The sequence below is a fragment of the Chinchilla lanigera genome, unplaced genomic scaffold (genome assembly GCF_000276665.1).
Source record: "Chinchilla lanigera isolate Chin_1 unplaced genomic scaffold, ChiLan1.0 scaffold00079, whole genome shotgun sequence".
Classification (NCBI taxonomy): Eukaryota; Metazoa; Chordata; class Mammalia; order Rodentia; family Chinchillidae; genus Chinchilla; species Chinchilla lanigera.
Window position 1 is genome coordinate 7,323,699 of NW_004955480.1, and position 23,706 is coordinate 7,347,404.

Genomic DNA, 23,706 nt, shown 5'->3' on the forward strand with positions numbered 1-23,706 from the left:
GTATTTTTATGATGTTGCTAGTATATTTTACTGAAAGTATTAATTTGTTATATAAGTTACCTGTGTTCTCACATATGAACTTATATATAAAACTCCTATTTTCTGTAACTATTATCTACTCATTTGGTATTTATATATATAATTTTCATACTAATGCATCTAAATAAATAATGGGTATATTTTTCAAAATGAATGAAACTACGAGCACTCAGGCAGGTAGCACAGATCTATTATTACTAGGTATTTTCCCACAACGTTTCTCTCTCCATCTCCCTCACCTCACTCAGACACACACCCGTTAAAAGAACACCTAGTCTAGAGCCCAAATTACACAAGCTTGGACAGTGACTTCATGTACTCGCTGTTCAGACCAGAATTGAGTAACCCCTCTGAGCTTTGCTTTGTCCCTCAGTAAAGTGAGAATAATAATTATACTTGCTCAGTAATATAATTTAAAAGCTTGACATAGATAAAGCAGTGTTCAGTTCATAATGTGTGCCAGGTAAGCAACGGAAACAGGAGGAACAACCGGAAGAAGATAAAGCCTCTGCCCATGGAGTTTAGGGTCCATTAGATGCAGACACGTAGTAAGGGGACATAGCATGACTTAATATTTCAAATGTAGAGCCACAAGAGTGGTCACCACGAGGTTCATGTTTACTGAAAAGATGTAAAGTATCAGATAAAAAAATGAAGACTTTTCTGCAGATTGAGAGGTCTGCTCGGCTGCGGGATACGGACCAGGCCAGGATGGAAACCTTAAGGAGCAAACGGAGGTTGGAGGGGAAGGGAGGGAGAAGGCGGGGTGACAGGCACTGTGCAGCTGAAGGCACACAGAGGCTGAAGATCAAAGCTTATCAAGCTGCAGCGGTGCCCAAAAAAGTGATGGGTGACGAGTGGATTTCTTGGCTGAAATTTGGCCTGGCAGTGTCCTAGGATCTTTAAACTACGGTGAATACCAGCAACAGAGTATAAGAATCTCTGCTTCCTCACTTGTCTAGCACCATGTGGTTTTATTCAATTAAAAAAATATTGACACTGACATGGGTACGCAGGGGCTTAGTTTAATTTCCTCTTTCTCGATTCCAAGTGAAATGGAGCATCCTCCCATCGCTTTATTGACCATTTTGGTTTATTTTCTAGGAATGGTACTTTCACATCCTTTCCTCTTTTGTGCTATATTGATTTTTGATTTGTAACAGTTTGTTCTTTATGTTATGTACTAATCTCCCAGTTTGTCGCTTTCATTGAAACACTGCATATAAGGTCTTTGCCATGTGAAACATTTATATTTTGATGTATTCAAAGGGATCATTTTCTCCCAGATGATTTGTCCCCTTAGTGTGTTTACAAAATTTCCCTACATTCTGAATTCTGAAAGAGAGATAACTTGCCCTCTTTTCTTCTAGTACTTTGAAAATTTTGATTTTATTCATTTATGGGTTTAATTCATATAGAATTTATGTTTTGTTTTATTAGGTATAATTATTTTTATTTCTTTCTGCTTTATGAAAAGCCAGCTGTCCCAACACTACTCATCAAGTAGTTCATCTCTACCCTTCTGCTGGCATTTTTTTCTCCATCCTAAACTCATTTCCCATAGATGCTTGTGTTTCTCTGTCCCCCATTCTGCAGTATATCTCTGCTTCTCTGCCCACCTTCTTCATTTTACACTATAATTTAAGAAGGCTTTTGTGTTATTGCTGCTTGTAAACATTATTTTTAAACATTTCTATTTTTTCTAGTGGACATATAGTTATTTGAATCATTCATCTATTGTAGGATAAGCACATTGTCCCTAGTTTCTTGGTTTTTCCTATTATGAGTGCTCCTGCGGTGAGTAATTTTTTGTTTAAAGCATTTACATATTTTTGGATTATGTCCTTTGGATTGATTCCCAGAAATAGAATTACTAAGTCAAAGGGCATGAATATTTTTAATGCTTTTAATTCGTGGCATGCATTTATTTTAAAAATTAAAGTGAATAAAGATTCTGGTAAGTTCCTGGTACTCTATTATATACGCACAGTCATCTGGGCTCTGCCAAGCTTGGGTCTGGGAATGGCTGCCCTGTGGAAGTTCAAGAGGGAGAATAATGCGATCTCCTTCATAGGTTTATCTTTTCTTACTTTTTGTCTGTTTAATACATTTTTTGTATATTCATTGATTCAGGCAGTCATTTGTTAAGCACTTATTGTGTAAAGCAGGGAGCAGGGTCTTATATTCCCAAAGACCACTCAAAATTGAGTTAAGGGCTTTCCTGGAGGAAAACAGGGTCTGATGTGGTAGCAAGTTGACATCTATAGACTGGATGACCTTGGTTGATTAGAAAGCTGAGATTTGAATGAAAAGGACATATCCAGGAGACAAAAGGCATCCACTGGGTAGTAAAATAACAGCTAGTTCCCTGTGCCCAATGACAGGACTGAGTGTAGCTCTGGGACAGAAAGAAGATCTTTGTAGCAAGAGCCTAGATCTGGGGGCTGTGCTGAGAGTGAAGGGAATGGGGAGCGAAAGCTCCAGCCACCCCTTGCTGTGTGCTCCAGGAGAGTACGCAGTGATGAGAGCCATGTGGAGCCTCAGGATAGAGGTATACAGTCTGATGCTTGCTGTCGAAGATCACGCAGCGTTCTCTGCAGAGCATAGTTACAGGGACTCAGGGGTGCTGGTGTAGAAATGAGTTAAGAAAATTATCCTTTTCTATGCTAGAATCACCAAAGGAGCAGGGAAAGAGTGGTGAGAGAGGTAAGGAGACATACATGGGCTTCTATTTATGGGTTGGAGGGTGATTCATGAGATTTGCTAATGGCTTGGAGCAGTGGGGTTAGGAAAAGAGAGGAATCAAGAATACATCCCAAAACGTTGGCCCACGCAACTGGGAAACTGGAATCATACTGAGATGGAAAAGACTGGGATAGCAGGGTCAGAGTAGGGTGGAGACGGTCTTGGCCATGTGAGGTCTGAAATCTCTCTTTGGTTAAAATGAGGGGAGGGCAGTGAGGCAGCTGGAGCCACAATTCTGACATCCTGGGGAGAATCTGGGAGCTCTGATACGGATCTGAATGCCACTGGCACATTTCAGGGAATTTAGGTCTCCTGGCAAACAGATCCATAAACAGAAAAGAAAATGGGAACAATCAACCTCCATTAAGTTATGTTGAGTTTCTTATATTTATCTTTGTGAACAAAATCTCTGTTTTCTGCTTCTCCCAAGTAAGAAGAGGATAAAACATGAGTTTTCTGCTGTCTTGCTGGAATAGCCCTCCAATTTTTAAGTAGGGAGTTGAGAAATTATTTCTGTAATTTAATCCACTGTTCAGATGCAATAGGGTGGGTCAGGACAAACAAGCTTTTGCATCTTGCAAGTTTTTCCAGAAATATTCCCTTGTCTGATGAATTTATGTTGGAAGAGAAAATCTGTGCAGATTTTATGGTGAGCTCTTTTCCAAGATATATGACTCTCTGCCTCCTCCTGTGACCCTAACCTAGGACCCCTCACACCTCCACTGGGTGATGTAATCTGAGCTTTGAGGCTCCTTGGTATAGAACTGTCACCAACAAGAACTGCATGTTTAGGACAATGCCTAACTATGTAATTCCAAGGCAGTTTTGCACAGGGTATTCTGTATATGATTTTTGACATGTTAGATTGGTTGTCTCCATGTTTGTGTATAAAATAGGAGATTTAATTCTACAGAAATGGCCATTATTCCTCCACAACAGAATACTACCGATTACTCAGTGAATGAAATTTTATGGGCGGACACAAATTTTAGGAATCAGAGAAGGTGCAAATCTCAGTGTTAACGCTTAGCCCATCAACTAGGGCAAGTTTCTTAACCTCCCGGGGCCTCAGTTTCCCTATTTAAATTGTGATAATAAAAGTACTGACCTGAAGGAGTTGCTGGAAATACTAGAAAATAATGCATCATAAATATAAATAATTGAGTAATTACTTGTTACACACTTGCCACTTGTGAAGTGTTATGCATGCACCATGCACAAGACATGGGTAGAGAGCTAATAAAACTGACAGGAATCCAAATTTTAAAAAGATGAGTTATTATTTCATGAGTTATTATTTCATGAGTTATTATTATTTTCAACTATGGTAAGTTCAGGGGCAAGAGGTTCAATTTTAGTGACCTAAACGTGTGTGTGTGTGTGTGTGTGTGTGTGTGTGTGTGTGTGTGTATTTTAGTCATTATTTTTAGGTCATCCTAAATAGTATTTCTCTTTGGAATGCACACAATTAATTAATGATTCAGTGGGCTGAAGATGGAGATAGAAATATACGAATTTCTCTGGTGTTTGGGGAAAAATACTGATGATGCCTTTACTGAAGAGCTTGATCTGCCAGATGCCAAGTCTTGTCTTTGTGCTGCTTTAATATGCCTGTTTCCCAAGGCAGCACTTGCACTAGGGAGTAAAATATAGTGCGCACTTTCTATGAGGAAAGCCTTGAATTGTGAGTGAAACCCTGCGTCGCTCTGTCAAGACATACAATTTACTATCTTGGTAACACGCCGTTTTAGAATTTCTGTTAAAATGATAACTAACGTTTACTGTTAAATAAAATGCAATTTGGCTGAGAATAAACAAGACCACAGTTGAGAATTTGAGAAGAACATTTCAGTCCATGGACACGAGATTTTTTTGTAGAGTCCCATAAAGATAAATAAAAAAGCAGGGGATTTAAAATTCTCTCCATATGTCCATTATATGCCTTTGCAATTATGAGCTGGAAAGAGCAAATGGTTGTACTTTATTACTTTTATTTCTGTGTCTCCTTGTGGTGTTCTACAAGTGTGATGGGAAACCCCGATTTGGGTTCTGTTCAGGAGGGGGAGCCCCAGACTTTCAGCACACTCGGCATCGACTCGTTGTTGAAAGAACTAAGACAAATGTATTGAAGGCTATCCTTCAGGACAAAGAGGCATCACAGTGGAATGGTTATGAGTCCAAAGCCAACAACCAGAATCTTTAAATTTGAACTCTTTCTCTGTAGCCAATAGCTATGTAACCTTAAACAAATGTTTAGCTTCTCAGCACCTTCTTTTTCTCCTCCATATAATGGAGTTAGTAGCCAGACTTTTCAGATAAGGGCATTATGGGGTTTTACAGAACAAAGAGTTCATATTGGTGGCTGGTACCAAGCAGGAGCTACGTGACTCTTGATTATTGGTATTAAGTGTGACTGCTGCAGAATAAACATGGTTTTAGGTAAGAATGCTGGGTTTGAAGAAAAGGCAGCTAGAGATAAAGGAAGCAAAATGATCTATAATCCCGAAAACAAATGACCTGCATTTTCTTCCGTGTGAGGGGATGCTAGGAAGAGGATAGGCAGAAGGCAAGAGAGTTGGGATCTTTGTTGTCTCCTGTGTCAATATACAGATGTAGCAGGTAAAGAAATTTAGCAGAAACGTGTGTGGCCAGGTGTGTTTCTGCCTGTCATTCAAGGCGCAGTCATTCATTCTCCAGTGTCTTCTGAGAGGGATTAACTGACATGTGTAAAAGAGGAGTGACCAAAATGGTAGGACACAGATTAGTACAGAGTGCTGTCCATGGGCGTGTGTACAAGAGGGGAGTCTTGTGAGACATTCTTATATCCCAGATCCACAGGATACTGAGGGAGTCAGTGCTGTGCCCACCTCCTTGCTTGCAGACTCCTTCAAAATGCTGTCTACTTTGAGCTGTTTAAGTTTATTTCAATTAAAAAGATACATTTAGGAGGAATAGATGCTGTAAGTATGGTTCATTCTTTGGAGGGGGTGGATGTGCGCCACGTGACAAGTGGTTGCCATGGTAATTTCTCATTATTGTTGAATTGAAAAATAATTACTCTGGCAAAAATCCCACGTAACCTGTCAGTGCTTAAGTTAAAGATGCGGGGGGGGGGGCAGCCCGGGCACAGGATCCTGTTTTTGGTGGAGAGGTACAGGGCTGGGGACAGGGGAGAAGTCGGGATGGAAGCGAAATGCCTTTATAGATTTTTAAATATGATGAAGACTCTCTTCTGCTATTTGACAAGAGTATATCTCCCATCCCGATAGATAATTTGGCTGTCGGTGGAACTTGGGCACACCTGTGAGACGGGACAAAAAGAGCAGGGGTTCTGATCACAGAAATGCACCTAGGGGACTGCTGAGAATGGCAAAGCTTCAGTGGTATTTTCACCTAATTAAAATATGTAAGAACTGTCTCCCCTGCCTGTGTTCAGTCTGAGTTAATTTCACGTTTATTTACCTACAGGTTGCAGCATGCTATTGTTGCCTTCCTGTTTAGGAAAAGAATCCTCTTTTTACTTATTAGTATTCCCTGAACACTAACCACGTGAGTGAGGTTCAGCCATTCAGCAGCTGCTGGGATGGGGAACAGCATGGCCTGGACCCGAAGACTGCAGGCAAGGTGGACAGGACAGAGCTAGACCTGCACAAAAATTGGGGTGCTGATGCTCAGGTGTCCTGTGTCTGCGTCACTGTGGAGACCAGGAGGAATCTGTGCATTGTTTCTTGTGTCAGTATCAAAACATAATCCTTTTGTTGGTTAACAAAGCCCCAGCCATACATTTTCCTTTAAGAGAATGGTGCTTAAGATTTTATTATTGATAATATTATTATTCTATCAGTGCATTGTCTTTGGACTTGTGGGTGCTCCTCCTTCTCCTGATAGAGTTGGAGTCTGTTTTGTAATTTTGTTGTTCCTGCTACTGGGTCTCACTTGGAAATATATCACTTAAAATACTCTGTTTTCTTCTCTACCCAGGTATCAGTTAGACCATCAATTTTTAATGTGGAAGTCCAGAATCCTCTTAATGAAAGAGCCAAAATATAGACAAGTATATACCCTATGTCTAGGCATGGTCACTTTAAGTCCATGCCTAAGAAGAATTCTTACACATATGCATAAAGAGACATGGCAAAGGGTCTTTTACAGCACTGTTGTAATGGCAACCATAATTAGAAATTAGAGTTTATTAGTAGCATAATATTTAAATAAAATGTATTATGTTCATTTAGCGCAATACCGCCTGGTTTATATAGGGAAAGAAGAGATCTCCATATGCAAAATAGATAGGTCTCTAAATACAACATTGAGGATTGCAGCAGAGCTCAGTAGTCCAGCATGTATTTAGCATGATCAAAACCATGGTTTTGATCCCTAGTACTGCCAAAAATTAAATAATAAAAAAAGCTGAATTAAAAATCCTGTCAAAGAAGGGAACATAATGCGTTATACCATTTAGATAAAGGATTAAAAACAGAATCATGCGTAAATGGAATCCTGTGAGTATATAAATTAAAACATTGGCTAGGAAGATCCATGTGGTTTTATGAGATAATGGGACATGGATCTTCATCATATTATCCTCTGTTTTTAAAAGTGAAAGAAGTAAAACCTGGCTTATGTAGAGTGTGTTGAGGTGCTACGTGGAATTTTAACCAGAGTGTCACTGAAAAGGACAGCAGTAAAATGTGACTGCATAGCATGGCAGTGTGGGAGAAGAGAGTTTCAGAACTTTTGCTCCAGTATGAGCAGCTCACCTGCATGTCCAGGACACCCACTGATGGGAGTGAGATCTCTGTGATGTGATAGTGAAGCCTTTACTGATCCCTGAGACCCTGGTTTAGACTTTTAGGTTCCTCCAGTGTTAAAGGAATAATCATGGCGTCCTCCTGGCCTCTCTATTGTTCATTCCACTTTCTTGGTTCTTTCTCGGGTGGTAAATTCCTCTGAGGAGCAAGAGACACGTGGTGCCCATTTCCTGTCCTGAAGAAATTGTGTTCCACAGCAGTCTTGATGGTAGACAAGTGCACATTTCAAGGTTGTGACTCAGTCATGATTCCATATGCACTCTACTGGAGGTGCAGTTTGCAACCTCCCCTAAATTGGAAGGTGGTGGTGGGTTCATTCCTAGCCAGGGATATTTGTTGTTGTTGTTTATTGTTTTTTTTCCACTACCGGGAATCGAACTCATGACCTTGCACTTGCCAGGCAGGCGCTGTGCTGCTGAGCTAAATGCCCAGCCTGGAAGGTGGTGGAAGAAAGGTCCATGAACTAGAATTCTGCATTTGCTAGATACCAGATGTGCAAGTGTACACCACATACCTGGCAACAGTTGACTTGCAGGGATGTACCATGATCTTTACTCAGGAGTCCCCAAAAGTTTATCTTGACTGACTGGCCAGTCTCAGTGCATTTCCTCTTAATTTCCATGTTGGTCAACTTGAAATAATGGTCTGTGTGAAGTAAAAGCTATCAGTAGTACCAACCTCTCCCTCCAAATATAAGGGGAAGCGAGACTTTTTGAATGTCTCTTCTGAATTCTGACCTCCAAACACCCTTGATAGATTTACTTATGCAGGCTCCTACTGGTCAGCTTTCTGAACTTGGCCACAACTCCTGATTCAAAAGAAGAACTTGGAATTTCTTGGTTCTGCCATTTTGCTGCTGTTGACCCTAAGTTTACATTAAAGAGTTGAAACTTCTAGCCTCTTCCTAGAATTTCAGAAATGTAATTAATGCAGTGCCTTTTATATTTCCATGGAGTCTTTCACTTCCTTGCCTGCGTTCAAGAAGAGTGCTGGCATCCTCTTGGAGGAGACGCACCCTGGGTGACTCTGACAGATTGGAAAATGGTGGGACTTGTTCTTTTCATTGTCCACATGTCAGCAGGTGATTGTATGGCTCAGAATGGAGCTCCTACTAGGGTGAGCAGTTAGGTCTTCTTCAGGAATTCCATATTTGGTTCAGCAGAGCCTTGGGCTGTGTTCCAGCCATTCCTTAAAGGCCTAGGTTTTTCATTATGCAAATTTATTCCACAAACTTGCCTATACAATCCCAAGAAATACACCAGGCATCAAAATAGAAGCAAGAAGTGTTCAAAGAGGAAGTTCATTATCAGAAAACCCATGTAAAGAAAAGAGTACAAACTCCTAAAAGGTTTGGAGGAAGAAATTTCTTGAGGCAAAATACTCCTGAACCAGTGCCAACCACCTGCTTCCTCTAGCTTTTGTGCTCTTCAGTCTAAAGTGGGAAATCACTTGTTAAGCAGAATTATGAATGGAAATTAGTTGTGCTAGCATGTAACCTTTATCACCACTTTTTTTTTTTCCCAGTAACAGGAATCAAACTCACAACCTTGCACTTGCCAGGCAGCCTCTGTGCCGCTGAGCTAAATCCCAAGCCCCAATCACCACTTTCTTGCTGTAGTGGGAAATGAGCTCCATCTCTACCACAATGACCCCCACATGTATGTTCTTTTCATGACAAGCTGCTTTCATATACAGCAAACAAGCCTGGCCTGGCCTCAATAAGTAGTCATTCTTTCCTTCCAACTCTGCTTCTTTTGTTCCTTTCCTGCATAAACATTAGTCTTCTTATCATGAAGGACTAATTCAAAGGCTTTATCTGTGTGTGAGAGAGTGCAAGGAGTTAACAGTTATATTTAAAATATAGCGAAGTATTTGTACGCCAGTCCCAAATGAATCAGCCAAGAGACAATGTAAGATTAACAACTAACATCTCTGGGCTACTTTGTAGACTGACTTTTCTGAGTTGGGTTTGTGATGGTATATCAGGAATCTCATTCATTCAGCCAACCAGCCAAAAATATTTTGCCTACCTATGATGTGCCTGGCTCTATGAAATTAAATACAACATTTTTATTTTGGAGATGTTCTTCTAAGATTTGTGATCACAGCCAATTGTCTCTGTGTTTGTGGATTCCTAATGTGCTCTTCTCTTGGCAAATCTACCCTGAAATTTCCTGAGCTATTGACTCATCCCTTGCTCTATTTCAGTTACTTTGAATCAAACAGCATCAAGTCGGTCATCTTGGATCCTTATGTTTGTTGCAGCTTCTGACAAAACTCTCTTCCGTGAGCCCTGTGGAACCTAGGGGGCCACTCAGAGACAATTCTCACACTTCATTTTAGCCAGAGTCCTTGATTTTCTCTGAGTGCCCTCAAGTCTGCTTGGGTTTCCCTAGGTTTTTGCCTTTTTTAGGGCTAATTTTCCAGCAGCAGGGCCAGAGACCAAGAGTTAGATTATAGGAAAATGGAGGGGGAGACCTGATCCAGTCTGTGGGCCTTTGACTAATGAACAAGGCAGAAAAGCTTACACATTCCTGTTTGGGTTTTTAACCATGTGGTAGTCAGATCTGGTTCCCAGGCAAAACATTGCAAGCAGTTGAAGTGATAGATAAAGCAGAAAGTGCATGATTTATAAACAGGTTGTTTTGTAAAGGGTTTTTTTTTTTTTGATGCAGTTCTTTAGAACATGGACTGTCTCTTGCACAAGAAACGATATTAGAGATGGTCGATAGAGCCAGAGAAAAGACATTTTATTGATTTTTCACTGCATTCTGGGCAATCTGCTGGGCACTTTTTACCCAATAACTTGTTTAATCCTCCATCTACCCTGCAGACGGTTATTATTATTGTTGTTGTTCTTCATGCGATTTTCAACTTCTGAGTAAGAAAACAAGGTCAGGAAGTAAAATAACCTGCCCAAGGTTCCTTAGCTGGGAAGAGGTATTGTCACCCATAGGAGCAAATTCCACAAGTGACGTTGTACCAGGTATACCCCTGGCCTTGAGTCCGGTGACAAATCTGCATAGCAAATCAAGGAGCTTGACTTAATGTATTCCCTTTTGGATCTCTCTTCTTTTTAAAATCCTGACTCCTGCTCCCCAAGACTTCCAGAGATGGGTGGCCGGTGACCACAGGGCATTGCAAGGCACAGATCTAGGATGTCCTGTGGTCTGAGCTTAGGTCCTGTCTTCTCCATCTGTCAGCTGAGTGTACTTTGGTAAAGTACATTTGCCGTGTAAGTTGTAGTTTCCCCAGTTGCAGAGATAGTAACACGAGCAGCTTCTTTCATTCAGTGGATTGCCTTTTTGGAGTATTCCATGAGCTGTGTACCACTGTCAAAACTGGAACATGGGACACCAAGCAGAACACAGTCCCTGCTCACAGGAAGCTTATATTTGTGCTGACACAAAAACAAAAATGAAATCCAGAAACTGGCTAGGAGTGTGGCTTGAGCAGGAAAATACACAGAAAGTAGTTAGAAAGGCCTTGGCGTGTGATAAAGACTCAATAACTGTGACTCCTTTTCCATCTGTGTAGCAATTTGAAGTCAAATGAACCAAAGTATCCAGACTCCTAAGTAGGGCTTCTTTTCCTGATTCTTCCACTTCCAAGCATGCTGATTTTTCTAAAAGCTCTGGCAGCTGCCAGAGTACGGAGTTTGCATGCTGTGGACCCAAGAGTTGGAGCAGAGCTGCCTGTAATTGCTCACTTGACTGCCTTCCGCTAGGGAGTTTTGGGCTCTTTGAGGGCAGGGACCAATCTCTCATTCAGCTGTGTATTCCATGTCCCTGCACACAGTAAGTACTCAATCAAAATTTGTTTCAGAAAGAAAAGAAAGGTGGGGTGGTGGTTTGTAGGTGGACCCATGCATTGTCCTTGGCTGGTTTTTATATTTACTCTGTTGTCCTAAGAGAAGCACTGGCTTCTGGTGAGGCCGATGGGAGGCAGCCCAAGAAAGAAGACACAAAAATTCATTTGTCAGAGCTTCTTCCTTTTGAAGAAAAGGACAGCATCAATCTTCTGTAGTTTCTTAATTATCCTTGCTGGGACTGAAGGCTCATTCCCAAGGCCTGCCAGTGACAACAACTTAATGTTGTCATAAGCAGAACAACTTAATGGGCAGCAGAGAGGCCTGCAGTATCTTGGCCAGGGTCCCAGTGGTGGGGACTAGTGAGTAGGGAATGACAGTATTCCTACAGTCCCCCTTCCCACCTGACAGACAGCTGGGAAGAATCTTGTTCTCAGTGCCGGCATGAACCAGCAATTCTCCTGACAAAGGATCGTGCTTAAGAATTTGGGGGCAAATGGAGCTCTGGACAGAGGATGAGGCTGGGTATGTTTCCTCCGTTATGCAGGACACCGCAGGACCTTCTCTTTCACTGCTACAGGGGCCCCCCTGCTCCCCTCCCAAGAGCAATGCTTCTAACTGCCTTCCACTGGATCTCTTCCAAAGTGTTTTCTGGATGAGCAAGAGAAACACTCAACCCAAGACAAACAGAGTTCAGGCGGATGGCCTGCATTCTGTCGAACTTTTGTGTTTCTGATAATTGTTTTAACAGCAAACTTGTGGCTGTTTACTATCTTTAAACAATCTTCAAGAATAGTCCACATACTTATGACAGTTACCTATGCACAAACCCATGTATATATATATATATATGTGTGTGTGTGTATAACTATAAATATATCTGAAGAAATATCTATATGCTTTGTAGGAATAGTCACGTAGAGTACAGCCAAGAACATCCCTTTCTGATTAAATTATTTGTTAGAAAATTACCCTCATTAGCCTGGTTGTAGCACTGTGTTTGTAAAAATGGACTCTTAAGGAAGCAGCGAGTGAGAGGAACAAAAAACCACTTTGAATGTATTTTACACTAAATGTAAATTCTATGACTAAAAAGCATCACTCTGTGTTACATAGTACATTTGTTCACTCTCCCCAAATATCTCCTCAAGAATTAATGTTCATTCGGTTGGTGTTACTTCCTTTATCGAGTCGGAATTCAGTCCCCAGTTGAGGCAATTAATTTGAAGAGTGACCACATAGCCACCCACTCTCTCCCAGAAAGCCCACACACATATGCTAAGCAGCAAGCCCGCAGATGCACGGGGGTTTTTCTTTCTTTCCCTCTTTCTTGTCCTCTTTGAGATATGGACTGCTCTCGCCTGTTAAATAAATGATCTGTCTCTTTGCAGGACAGCGACAACCTCTGGTGGGATGCCTTTGCCACTGAATTTTTTGAAGATGACGCCACGTTAACCCTTTCATTTTGTTTGGAAGATGGACCAAAGCGATACAGTAAGAAGTTTATCTTTATTTTTGTGATATTCCTTTCTTTTTATGCCTGTAAGAAAACCACAGTGGTCTTCAGAGAATAGCACAGCGCTGACAGTCTGACAACAATACCTCTACTCTTGACAATGTTCTTACTTCCTGTCAAGCCACTGTCACCTGGTGGCAGCCCGAGCTGGCACTGAGTGATGTCCTTGGAGGCTTAGGCTGTTCGGGTACTTGCCTGTTTACAGTGGAACAAATATGAACTGAGTCACCCAATAATAAGTGAGAGCAGAGTGATGGAAAGTTTTCATGCATCTTGTCTCTGTGATCCCTGCTCTTACCCTTGATGGTTCACGCTTGACACCCCATGTTCTGGTTGTGATGGTTTCTTTGAAATAAGAATTCCCACCAACACTTTATCAGCCCCATCCTTCTAATCCCCTCTTATCAATTATCTCAGGTATTATTGTGACAAGTGCTATCTTTTGGGGGAGAAGGGAGAAAGCCACAGCCTCTTTGAATGTACAGTTCGTGATTCGTGTTGACAGAATTATAGTTCCTTGTCTTTGTGGCGAGTGATAACTCCGTAAAGATCCTCAAATTACAGCCTGTGGCACGTTGGGTAACAGCTGATCTGCCCTGATTAGATTCAGGCAACTTGTCAGAAATCAGATTTGCTAGTTGTGCTATCAGACCAAGAGGCATAGATACATCAGCACAAAGCAATTAATGTCCGGTTAGATCAGAGAGAGACGTGTTTTCAGAAATCAGCATTGCATATACGAGAGGATCTGACAGAGGGAAAACACGGGCCCTGTCACAAACCCCGAGATGACAACAGAACTTACCGCAGCATGAATGAATCCACTTAGAGCATTTGCAATTGATAAGTAACAGGGTTCTTCATAAACATGATTAAAAGCTCTGATGCTTGCTAAATTTATTTCGGAGCTACCAGGGAATATTTTTTTTTTTTTTAATTTGAGGGGGCTTTGGACAATTTAGCATTCTCTGAATTTATTGCACAATTACTTGATTAATTATGCTAATACATGCATCTGGTGATTTCTTAATAGCGACAAAGTGGGACTGCAGGCCATGTGGACTTGCTACCCAAACGAAACTGGTTGCTGAGCTTTGATTTCCATTTTGATTTGTGTGTTGTGGACTTTTAAAGGCATGGGACATTTCTAATCATTATTTTGGGCAAGAGGAGCAGGTAGTATATCAGACAAAGCGTTGAGTGTCTTTGCATTCAGTAAAATGAGTCCTGTCACTAGCACTGGAAAAGGGGCGTTATGGGATCCTGGCTTTTCTGTGTGTGTGCCCCCGAAGCACCGCAGCCCCCAGGGCATTGCTGCAGAAGGCCGGGGACAGAGGTGCACACAGCAGTCCAGCAATTGCTCCCTCCCCAAAATGCTGTGTTGTGGTGAATAATTTCTAACCAGGCAGTCACCCACTCTCTGAGTCGCCTTGGCTTGCTTATTGATTTATTTATTTGTTTATTTTTTGAGGCACGGCTCAGATAACTTCAAGTTATCATTGTTTTATGTCCCTGTGCTCTGCCAGTTCGGGAATCTGTCTGAGTCTGCACAGGGAACTGAAATTACGGTTTTAGAGTCTGTCCTAATAAAACAGACTCTAGCTCTTCCCTCTGTCCTCCCCCACCCCGACATCGTTGGGGGTAAGGCATGATCAGCACCTGGGTGAGAGCTTATATCCAGGCACAGAAGTAAATGTCCTCCGCTGAGCCATCACTGTCCAGGTCTCTTTGTTTCTTGGAGCCAAAATATTTCCTGAGTGAAGAAGAGAAACAGAGATGATTGACAGCGTGGAGTGGAGACTCCTCAGCTGCCTCGCTGACAGCCTGGTGATGAGCACACGCCGCTGATATGCGGGCGAGTGACAGCTGATTGACAGAGCAGGACTGGGAGACTGGGAAGCTTGCTTAGAACGCCCTGCTTGCGCTGTTTATGCAGCTCCGAGCGCAGGGCTGCCACCTTAACCCGTTCGTGGTTCAGACAGGCTGTGCCAGCCTGGAAGATGCCCAGGGGTCTGGGTGCTGCAGCTCAGGCCCTTTCTCAGTGCCTCCTAGGGAGCTGCAGGTTTCATGTTTGCGAGGACGAAACTAAGACTTACCTATTAGATTTTATTTTTAAAAATTCTCTAAATTACACTTGCTAAGTAATAAATACTATAGATGAGGGTTTTTCCCTCCCTTCTTGGAAAAAAAACTGTCTCCTCCTGCCCCCTGTGCTTTTAGAGGGTCCTTTCAGTTCTAAGATATCCTGTATCTAAGTTACTATAAATCCTGTACTATGTGTTTGCTTATTTACTTATTTTTCTTCATTCTTTAGAATCTATGTCTGTGTGGATAGGGGTTTTGTTAATTACTGAATTCTTAGATGAATGCATAAATAGCATGTAATAGGTGCTCAGTAAATATTTATTGAATGAATAAATGAATGAATGAAGTGACATTTTGGGAAAAGCTTATCTTACTAAATAGAAGATTAGCAAAATCATCCTTTACAGAGATCTTTGGGCTTTTTAATACTGGAGGAACTTGATCCTCAGTTGGTGACCCCCTAACATTTTCAAATAAACTCTAGGATGTGGTTCTAATTTACTCTAGTCAACAAAAGTCCCAGTAGTATAATAACTCAGGAAATAATTACGCTTTGAGAGATTCATTGCTCCTTCCTTTTAAAAGCTCCTTGGTGCCCTAGCTCTATCTACTCCGGCCCCCGGGGCCCTTCCATCTCCTCATGGTGAGGCCCCCATGTGGGATATCACTGTGCAGTGTTGGTTCAGGTGGAGACTACTGACGTCTTCTCAGGAGACCCGCAGTGTTACGAGGAGCTGCAGAATGGACACGGGTACTGAAATGTGTCAGGCTTCGGGCCCAGTGTGCCTAAGGTCCTTTGTCTGTCCCTGCCTTGGGGACCATCAGGAAGAACTCTGGCAGCTGGAGAAGGTAGCGGTGCCGGGAGGTGGCTGTGCCCTTGGACTAAGTGGAATCGCAGGAGGGAAGGGGATCATGGGTGGATATTCTCTCACTGTCAGCAGGTCAGTAAAGACTGTTACAGCTGAAAAGTGGCTTTTCTGAAAATGGAAACCTGTTCCAGAGAGGTTAGGGAGGCACACAAATGCTCACTAACCCACACGTCTCATCCCTTGTCACCCCATGGCTAAGGGATACCAAATAACTTCACCAGTGTACACATTTCTGGTAGCAGACATGGGGTCACAAATAATCATTGTGCCTTTATGCAAAAGAAGAGGTAAAGGAAGCCAAGGAGGAAGCGCCTCAAGCTGCTCACCCTCTGCTTACCATTATTGCAGTTCTAAATCCAGTCAATGAGCTCATGGTTCCTCGCCCCACCTTGGATAGATGTGAGCCTGCTCCAGTGAGGTTGATTGCTCCTTGCTCACTGCAAGCAGAACACTGATTTTTCTTTGCTCCTTTTAGACATGTAGCAGAACGGTGGGAGGCACAGTTCTGAGACTGTCATAACCAGCCGTCTGGGCAACATGCTGTTGGTAGACCCCTTGGCAGACCTAACCAGTGTCCAAGCCCTCATGGGTCATGGTGCTAGGCAATACCTGGTTCACAATTCATTCAGGATATATTTTCTTGTCGGGAGATGTGCGGAGGAAGATTCCTGAGCCTCAGGCCAGGCTGGCACTGGAAAGCCCAGGACGCTGCATGGTCTAGGAGAGAAGGCACAAGAGTTCAACACCAACAGGGTTGGGTTTTAATCCATGCTTTGCGGCATAGACAGAGCCACTCTCAGTCTCAGAACAGGATATAAACAGGAAAAGGGAATGTAGAAAGAAAATGCTGAGTGTATGCGGGTACTGTATTGGGGGGGCAAAAGAACAGAACAGAACAGAACACTTGTTAAACTTTATCTGGTCAGCACCCGAAGTTAGAAGAAAAGTGATATAACCACTGAAATGCCATCTTGCTTCAAAGCACTGCCTGTTGGCCTGCCTTTTAAGGAGAGGGACTCTGGGCCTGATACCTGGGCTCACACCCCACTCTGTCTTTTACTACAGATGTGAGTTGGGATAAGTTACTCTGGAAGCATCAGTGGTCTCCAAAAAGTGAAGACTTCATAGTACATGGAATGCCCTGAGGAGCATTTGCAGCCCCTTGAAAGTACTCCATAAATATTAGCTATTGTTGTTTGATTGAATTCCACTGAGTCAAGTTGTTCCCTCTGGATTGAGGTCCAAGATAATTCAGATAAATTTTCATTAATTCTTTAACTAATTTAGCTCAGAGGGCACAGCACCTGCCTGGCAAGCGTGAGGTCATGAGTTTGATTTCCAGTACTGGAAAAAACAAACAAACAAACAAACAAATCCTTCAACTATTGTGTGTAGTTTTGGGCTGAGGGTCCTAATAAGTCTCTACCATGCAGTAGTTATTTCATCTTGACCTCTAATCTTATATTTGAAATAAGCTTTTCTTGAGGGACCACACACTCATGGTCACACAACCCCAAAACTATTCTGTGGGCAGTAGGAGAGTGTCTCACTCCACAATAAAGGGGGAGAGAAAAAGAAAGCTGATGTAGGAAATACCATTGCTATCTGTAGCTTTATTTTCTGTAGTCTCCCAGTCTCATTAGCTTGAAAAAGTGCACATCGAGCTCTTTCGGGTCCTTTCAGTACTCTTTGTTTCTCTTCTGCATTTTCTTCCCCATCTCTCTGTCCTCCTGCAAGTTCTGATAGCTTTGCAATATTGACTAAGTTTTTCAATTTTGTCTTGTAATATGTGCTTTTCTGTGTTGTATATTTGGACATGTTCCCCTAAGGTAGAGAAATTCTACATGGCCCAAGTAGCTCCACTATCTCCGGTTACTATTTTTCTCCCAGTTTTTATTGGTTCACCCCACCCACCTGCATTGTTATTGAGCCTGCCGTAGAAGAATTCTGAAAGCATCTCGCCCATTTTCTCTCTCTCCCTCTCTCTCTCCTTTTTCACTCTCTAATAGCATAGCACATGATTAAAAATATATTTCTGGGAAAAATCACTCCTCGATAATGAGAATAAGACACTTTGACACTACACTTAATAACTACTGTGGTCTCAATGAGGCCATTTTTAAAAGTTACATGCAAAGACGGTGTCCTGCGCACACTGGTTAAAGGGATCCCAAGGCCAGACTCTGCACATATTTTCTTCCCAAATAATGCTTTCACAGTGTCTGCCTGAAACCTGGAAAAGCTCAGGTCTGTGTGGCCAGTGCTTACAGTTCTGAGCCTCCTCACCAGGCACATACCAGCTGGCCCTGGAGAGTTTGTGCTCCACAAAGTAACTTGGTTCCTTGAACCCTCCTTATGGCCCAGTCCCTAGTTCATAAGTGTGGAGATCAAAGTCATGGATTCTGGATTTACGGACTCATTTCAAGTCTTTGCTTCACTGTGACTGTGTAATATGAAATTAGACCTGTTGGTTAAATTGTTTTAACCTCAGTGTCTTCATCTGTACTATCCGGGTAAGAATAATGCCAACATCACATAGTGCTTCTGAAGATACAGTGAGTTACACAGGTAGCGTGTGGGCTATGGAATACTCACAGTAAACACTGCATGAATTGGTGAATAGGCAAATAGCTGAATAAGCAAATGAGTAAAACCTATGATATGACAGTCATTTGGAATAAAGTAGAGGATATCTCTCTTCATACATTCAGTCATTTAACACATAGCAGGAGAAACTCTGGCTTTGGTTAGAGCCATATCAGACCTGTCTTCATTCTACAGGGGAAACTTAGGAATTAGTGACCAATCAAGGGGAAAACTGATATTACTGTAAGATGGTGATTTAAACAAACAAGCCCCAAACAATTGCAATCATGAGACCCGCCCAACAAAAGGGAGATTTCCACTCCTTCCCCAGTTTACACACAGGCAAAGAGGCTATTGAAACTAATTGAGGCATCTTGGGGTTTTATGCTTTCTTTACTAAGATTGGATTAAAGGAAGTGGGCTTTGACTGCATCTAGAGAAAAGAATGCATTTCTTCAGAGTTGTCCTTGATGGTTAATTATAGGACTGGATTCTTGACCGTGACTGGGGCATATGCATTGCATAATGATATAGATTCTAGACAGTGCCTTCCCCCGCCTAGAGTGGTATTAATAGTGGATAGCTCTGGCCTCAGATGTTGTGATCTTGGTGAGTAATGACTTTCAAAAGCAGTCTTCACTAGGCTGGTGCCATTTGTAGGACCAAAGCAGACTTTTGTTCTTTGCTTGTTTGCTCCTTCACTCATTCACAGCTTCATTCATTCATTCAGAACTCACTGAGCTCCTGGTGTTTATCAGGGCAGCAGGCAGTTCTTAGGGTAAACACAGCTCATCATGGAAAACTTTTAGCTTACTTTTGATTTAATTTTATTTAAAACTTTTACCTTAAATTAGCATAATCAACCCACTGGGTCAGAAGTAGAATATTCTAGTGATGTTAATGGAAAAATCTAGGACTAATCACACAAAAAAGACTTCAGAGAGAGCCCACAACTAATAGATGAACTGACAGATCTCTGAAGAAGAAAAAGGAGCCGAGTCTCTTCCCATTTGTGGTTTCAAATTGATGGTATCAGAAGTCGCAAATTGACTGTAACAATAGATTGAGCAGACATTCCATTCTCTCCTCTCTGATAAATACCACACTAATGATCACATGAGATAATGGACAGAAAAGTGCTTTGATTAAATTTAAAGTGCTATACAAGTTGAAGGTATAATTATCGTCGCATTTATAATTGATCTTTTGGATTGGGTATTTATTTTCCCTTTGTATGTCATAAATCTGCTAGGGAATCCAGGGTTTGCTGTATCTTCTCTCATGATGTTAAAATTGTCCAATATATAGGTTTAAGCAAAAGAGACCCATGACTGTCTACAAGATCTTAGCTGGGAGATCTGAATGATGTCCTTAGCAGATAGTGGGCATCGTATGTAGTTTCTGAGATGCTATGCTGTGACTACATTTATGGGATTCTGGTACATGTGTTTTCTGAGTCTTAGTTTCATGGAATACGTTCCTACTTTCACTTCCTTTACATGATTCTCAACCCAAAAGGGCACTACCCACCCATAGTGACTTACAGGCAAAGTATGGCAAGTCTCTCATTATCACACCAACAGGTATAGCTACTGGGAGTTATTTTCGGACTGTGAGTTTTCTGCAAACTGAAACATTGTTGGGAAACATCTCACCTGACCCTCCCAACCTTCTCCTTATTTTCTTGATATAAGGTTGCCACATAAAATGCAATCACATAAATATAACATTTGAAGCATAAATTGTCCACTCTTTGACTTACTGTGATGCTCTGCTCTGATAAGTCCATTATAAGTTGAAGATATTGTAAATTAAATGCACCTAATACACCTACCCTACTCAATGTCGTAGATGATCAACATAGTGTTATGTGTCCCCTAATGATTATTTGGCTGATTAAGTGCCCTGACTCATTGCTGCTGCCTGGCATAGCAAGAAAGCATCATACCATATATTGCTACTCCAGGAAAAGCTCAGAAATCTGCACCCCCCCCCAATGTACGCTTTCTGCTGAGTGCTTATGGTTTTTGCATCATCATAAGGTGAAAAACAACCTTAGGATAAACTTACAAGTTGGCAGCTCTCTACACTACAAAATTGGTTTCTGTCCATCCAAAATTGAAATTCAACTAGACATTCTGTACTTTTCTCTTTGTTAAGTATTTCAGCCCTACTTGAATCCCCATTCATCCATAAATATGAAATCTTGGTAATTCTAGAGGAACTATACTGGGTAATTAGCATGATCTATTATTTGAAATATCTCTTTGTTCACGCAAGTCTTACTTCTTATGATGTCAGGAGTTCCACCTAAAGAAAGAAACACCTCAGCAAAGGGTTAAGAAGAGTAAGATCAAAGTTTTCCTGAGTTTAAGTTCAAAATCCATAGCGACTATGTTAATGTGTGTGGATGTTGATCAACATGCAGTTGTGATCCATAGCCCACCTTAAAACAGCTAACAGTTTAGCAAGGAAGACAGACACATAAACTGTCAGCTCTAACGCAGCTGCACCCACACTGGGGGACACGAAAAGTACTCTAATGCAGTAGAGATTTAAGGTCTATACCATGGTGCTTGTGGTTAATAATACTGTATTATATGTTAGAAATTTGCCAAAAGTGTAGCTTTCAGGTGCACTGACGGCAGCAACAACAAACTATGCAAGGAAATAACTGCATGTGCTGTGTAAGTAAATGGCTATGTTAATTTCTTGGCTGTACTAATTATTTTCGTGTGTATAACAAAACATCAGGTTGTACATCTTTAATAAGTTTAAACACAATGTAATATCTTGCAAATGCAAGATTTTCAGAAAATATTTGTAGGTTGAATAAATGATGCAGTGCTGAGAAATATTACAAACGTGATCCGACCTATCTTGCTTTGCAGCCCACAGGCAAATTATTACACGTATGGTCCCCTCCATTTAATGTGTCTACCGTCAAAATCTCATGCTGTCACAACTTGTTTGTATTGCAGAAAGAGGCAAATGTCACAGAGCTATTTGCAAGCTTGTCTATAAACATAAGTAGAGCTTGAGATTCATATTTTGAACTCAAAACTAAAGTGCTATCTTCCCAATGTATAACACACGGACTGATTTTTACTTTATTGTGGGAGTAGTTCACTAAATAGTCATCCAATCTGTTGGGAAGTCCTCTTAGGTCATCAAATTTCAGAGTAGGTAGTTCTCAGCAAGGGCACTTGAATGTTCACAGATTTTATTGGACATAGTGTCAGTGGAAACACCTGTTTATTTATTTACCCTTCCTCAAAAAGTTTGAATATGTCAGTTTTCAGAGTCTTGGGAACAAGAAGATGAATGAGAAAAATGGCTTGCTTTGAAACTAAAGGTGCAGGGACTGCTGTTCCTAAGCATTGACTCCTAGCAGGTCTTAGCCGTGGCTTTCCATGTAGATGCCTTCTGCTTCTGTCTGCAAACCTGCTCTTAATAATACCCAGTGTCATATTTTGAGATTGTTATCACCAAATGTAGTATTGGTGCTATTTTTAAATGTAAAGTACCTGGCAAAATCAATATTAAGATGAGGTGTGTGCAGTATTTCCTCTGCCTAATACTGGCTTGTGGTATTTTGGTTTAGTTGGATGAGCCTATTCAAAGCATTTCTTTTTGCACAAGCTGATGCAGAACTTAATCTTCACATTCATTCGTGTTTTCAAATTGTGAACACACCTTATTTATGCAGATAGGGTAAAATAAAGCATGTGTTGAAGTCAAGTTAAATTAGCTTTCCCTTATAACTATATTAAGCAATATTCAGATGGATTTCGTTAAGAATGTAGAGGCTCTGAGATAAAATTACACGTCAGGATATGTTTCATTATTTATTGTTTAATCAAGGTAGTCATATTAGAGTATTTGCATTCACGAGCTCCCAGAACTTAGCATCTTCCTTTGTTTTGCCTTTATTATTCATTCCAGGTGACTCTGCTTCTCACAACCAGTAGGCTGTGCTTGTTTATTTTTATGAAATTGTTTGTTTCCCACACGGTTCTTCCTTTAAGGTAGTCTTTGATGGAAGCTTACCTGTCACAATGGGTATCTCTGGCTTCTCAACAAGTCAGAAAGACTTGAACTTGGCAACATTTGGTGCTTATACAATAATCACTTAGACGGCTTGAAGGCAGAAGTAAAGCCGCTTGGGAGTACAGCAATAAAACTACTTCGTTTTCATGAGATATAGTATGGTTGTACCCCTACACATTAGAACCTGTTCTCTGTGTTATCTAAGATAGAAAAAAAATTATAGTATTTTTACAGAGCTTTATTAAAAATGTCCTAGTTTTCCCTGCCTTTGAATAATCTTATTTGCAATTTAACTGTTAGTTTTATTTTGAAACATGCATCTTTTGCTACGTCAGGAGGGTTTGTTACGCTGAGAACAATGAACAGCCGAAAGACAATTTTCAGAATCTAATTATATGCCCAGCCAAACCAGTAATGCTTGGGAGGTGGTTGCCTTCCAGACTCACACGCTCTTGCCATGTTATTCTTGTGTCCCTATTGAAGTCAACTAACTGAGATGGCTCTCACCTAAAGGACAGCTATTTGCATATGTGTTTCCCAAATAATACAGGCTTTGAAAGTATTAAACTAAGTTGAAGTTAACTCCTAGAGAGGTATATTTGTCTGTATAAATTTGTCTTTTGAAACGTTGGTTGTGTCATGTAGAAAGCAGAGTCAGCATTTGGTAAAGCTATTCACACTTAGCTCCCCATTGAGCCTTTAGGAAAATTCAACTTTGAGGTTTTGAAGAAATTAATAATAAGCAACTTTTTCAAGGTTACCTGCTTCAAATAACATCCTTGTGTTTATTTGCTTCCCTTCAATAGGACCATAAAAGAAATGATAAACTGTATTGGACTGATTATGTAAATAAACCGCTAATTATCCTTAATAGTTCTCCACACGTACAGACATTGTACTGGAATGTATTTCCTATAAAATGCTTTAGTACTTAGAGCTCTATTATTTTTTAAAAGATAGGGCCAAAATCAGTAATTATGAGAGTTATTATTCAGGTTCACAGCAGTGCGGCAGCTATTTTTCACTTGATAATTGCCTTGTTAAACTGATGGCAGACCAGCGCCATGCCTTATTTAAGAAAATGGTCCACCATCCCCGAGTAAGCAGGCCCAGCTGTGGAAGTATTAGAAGATTTATTAAATCCATTCTCATCTTCAGCATTGCCTCATTGTCATTAGTTACAGGGTTCCAAGAAGT

At 41.1% G+C, this 23,706-nt stretch overlaps 1 protein-coding gene across 9 annotated transcripts in view; it reads left to right on the top strand.

The window, feature by feature from the left end:
- The window catches only part of Ldb2 (LIM domain binding 2), a 368,457-nt gene that overhangs the window by 123,588 nt on the left and 221,163 nt on the right, over nucleotides 1-23,706 (top strand). For all 9 annotated transcript variants that reach the window (XM_005402501.2, XM_005402503.2, XM_005402502.2 and 6 more), the window contains exon 2: nucleotides 12,795-12,897. In XM_005402501.2, coding sequence (XP_005402558.1) covers nucleotides 12,795-12,897 — 103 coding nt within the window. The remainder of the gene's footprint in view (nucleotides 1-12,794; nucleotides 12,898-23,706) is intronic.